General features: G+C 48.6%; 1 protein-coding gene across 1 annotated transcript in view; it reads left to right on the plus strand.

Moving 5' to 3' along the window:
* The window catches only part of PAQR6 (progestin and adipoQ receptor family member 6), a 17,558-nt gene that overhangs the window by 7,082 nt on the left and 8,992 nt on the right, over positions 1-1,484 (plus strand). Inside the window, exons 3-4 of the mRNA XM_015829760.1 lie at positions 275-480; positions 1,388-1,484. Coding sequence (XP_015685246.1) covers positions 275-480; positions 1,388-1,484 — 303 coding nt within the window. The remainder of the gene's footprint in view (positions 1-274; positions 481-1,387) is intronic.

Below are 1,484 nucleotides of genomic sequence, written 5' to 3' on the forward strand. Positions count from 1 at the left end.
GCAGCCACACCCATACAATGGGCCACACCCACCTGGCACCCGACAATGCATAAGTGGGTTTTGGGTTACAGTTTGGGCACTCGGTCTCTAAAAGGTTCGCCATCACTGCCATAAGCCATCTCTTAAGGAGACAGCACTTAACCCAATAAATGCCAACCTTCTAACCTACAGAACTACATGGTCCAGAACAGGGGGGGGGTGACTCCCAAACTTTGATGCGTCAGTTCAGTGGCCGAAGAGGGTCACAGAGTTGATAGCCTTTCTCACTTCCCAGGTATTTCTTATGGCGGTTTGTGATGCTCTCCTCTCGCCTGGACTTCCGCAGTGACACCTACAGCTGGCCCTTCCTGGCTTACATGGCGCTGGTCTGCCTCTATCCCTTCGCCTCGAGCTGTGCTCACATCTTCAGCACCATGTCCACCCATGCGCGACACATCTGCTATTTCTTGGACTACAATGCCCTCAGCCTCTACAGTTTGGGTAAGGGGCTCGTAGTTTTTAAGGCTGATTTTCTTTCTGTCTTTCCTTCCTACAATTCCCTTAATTCTCAGCCAAACAAATGCCAAATTTGCTGGTTCATTCTGAAAGCTGCAGCCTCAAAGTTTCTCAGAAGGAAGAGAATGAACCAGAGTTTCTTCATTTTTCCCCTTGAAAATAAGTGGCCTTCAATTCCCAGAATCCCCCAGCCAGCATGCTTTAAGAGGGGTGGACTTCCACTCCCAGAATCCCCCAGCCAGCATGATTTAAGAGGGGGTGATTTCAACTCCCAGAATGCTGGCTGGGGAATTCTGGGAGTTGAAGTCCACTCAAATGGGGGGTTCTGGGAGCTGAAATCCACCCATCTTTGAGGGGCCAAGATTGAGAAGCTCTGCTATAGATGAAATGCACATTTACTGTATATACTCAATCACATCATCCTTAACTGCTCTGATTTTGCACTGCAACAATGAAATGCAGCGCACTCTTGAAGATGGGCTTGAGAACTCCGCAGGACAGAGAGAGACAATGGCGGGAGGTGTTGTACAATTCTGAGCCTTGGCAAAGAGGCTGGATCAGAATCAGACTAAGGGACCTTGTGGGTCATCTAGTCCAACCCCCTGTCCCAGCAGGAGACCCTACACCATTTCTGATAGATGGTAGAAAGTTTCCAGTGATGAATCTCCCACAACATCTGAAGGCAACTTCTGTTCCACTGGTTGATTGTTCTCACCGTGGGAAAATTTCTCCTTATTTCCAGGCTGAATCTCTCCTTGATCAGTTTCCATCCATTATTCTTTGTCTGGCTTTCAGGTGCTTTGGAAAGTAGGAAAATAGGATCAGAACACACAGAGACACACACACACACACAGACACGTTTCTCCTAACTTGTCCTTGTTTTGTGTTTCAGGCTGTGCATTCACATATGGCGCCTACGCGATGCCGGATCGTTGGGTCAACAGCCTGGGGCACCACTGGTTTGTCCCCATGGCTGCTATAAATTCCTT

This window comes from Protobothrops mucrosquamatus, unplaced genomic scaffold, assembly GCF_001527695.2.
Source record: "Protobothrops mucrosquamatus isolate PMUCROS unplaced genomic scaffold, P.Mucros_1.0 scaffold7044, whole genome shotgun sequence".
Classification (NCBI taxonomy): domain Eukaryota; kingdom Metazoa; phylum Chordata; class Lepidosauria; order Squamata; family Viperidae; genus Protobothrops; species Protobothrops mucrosquamatus.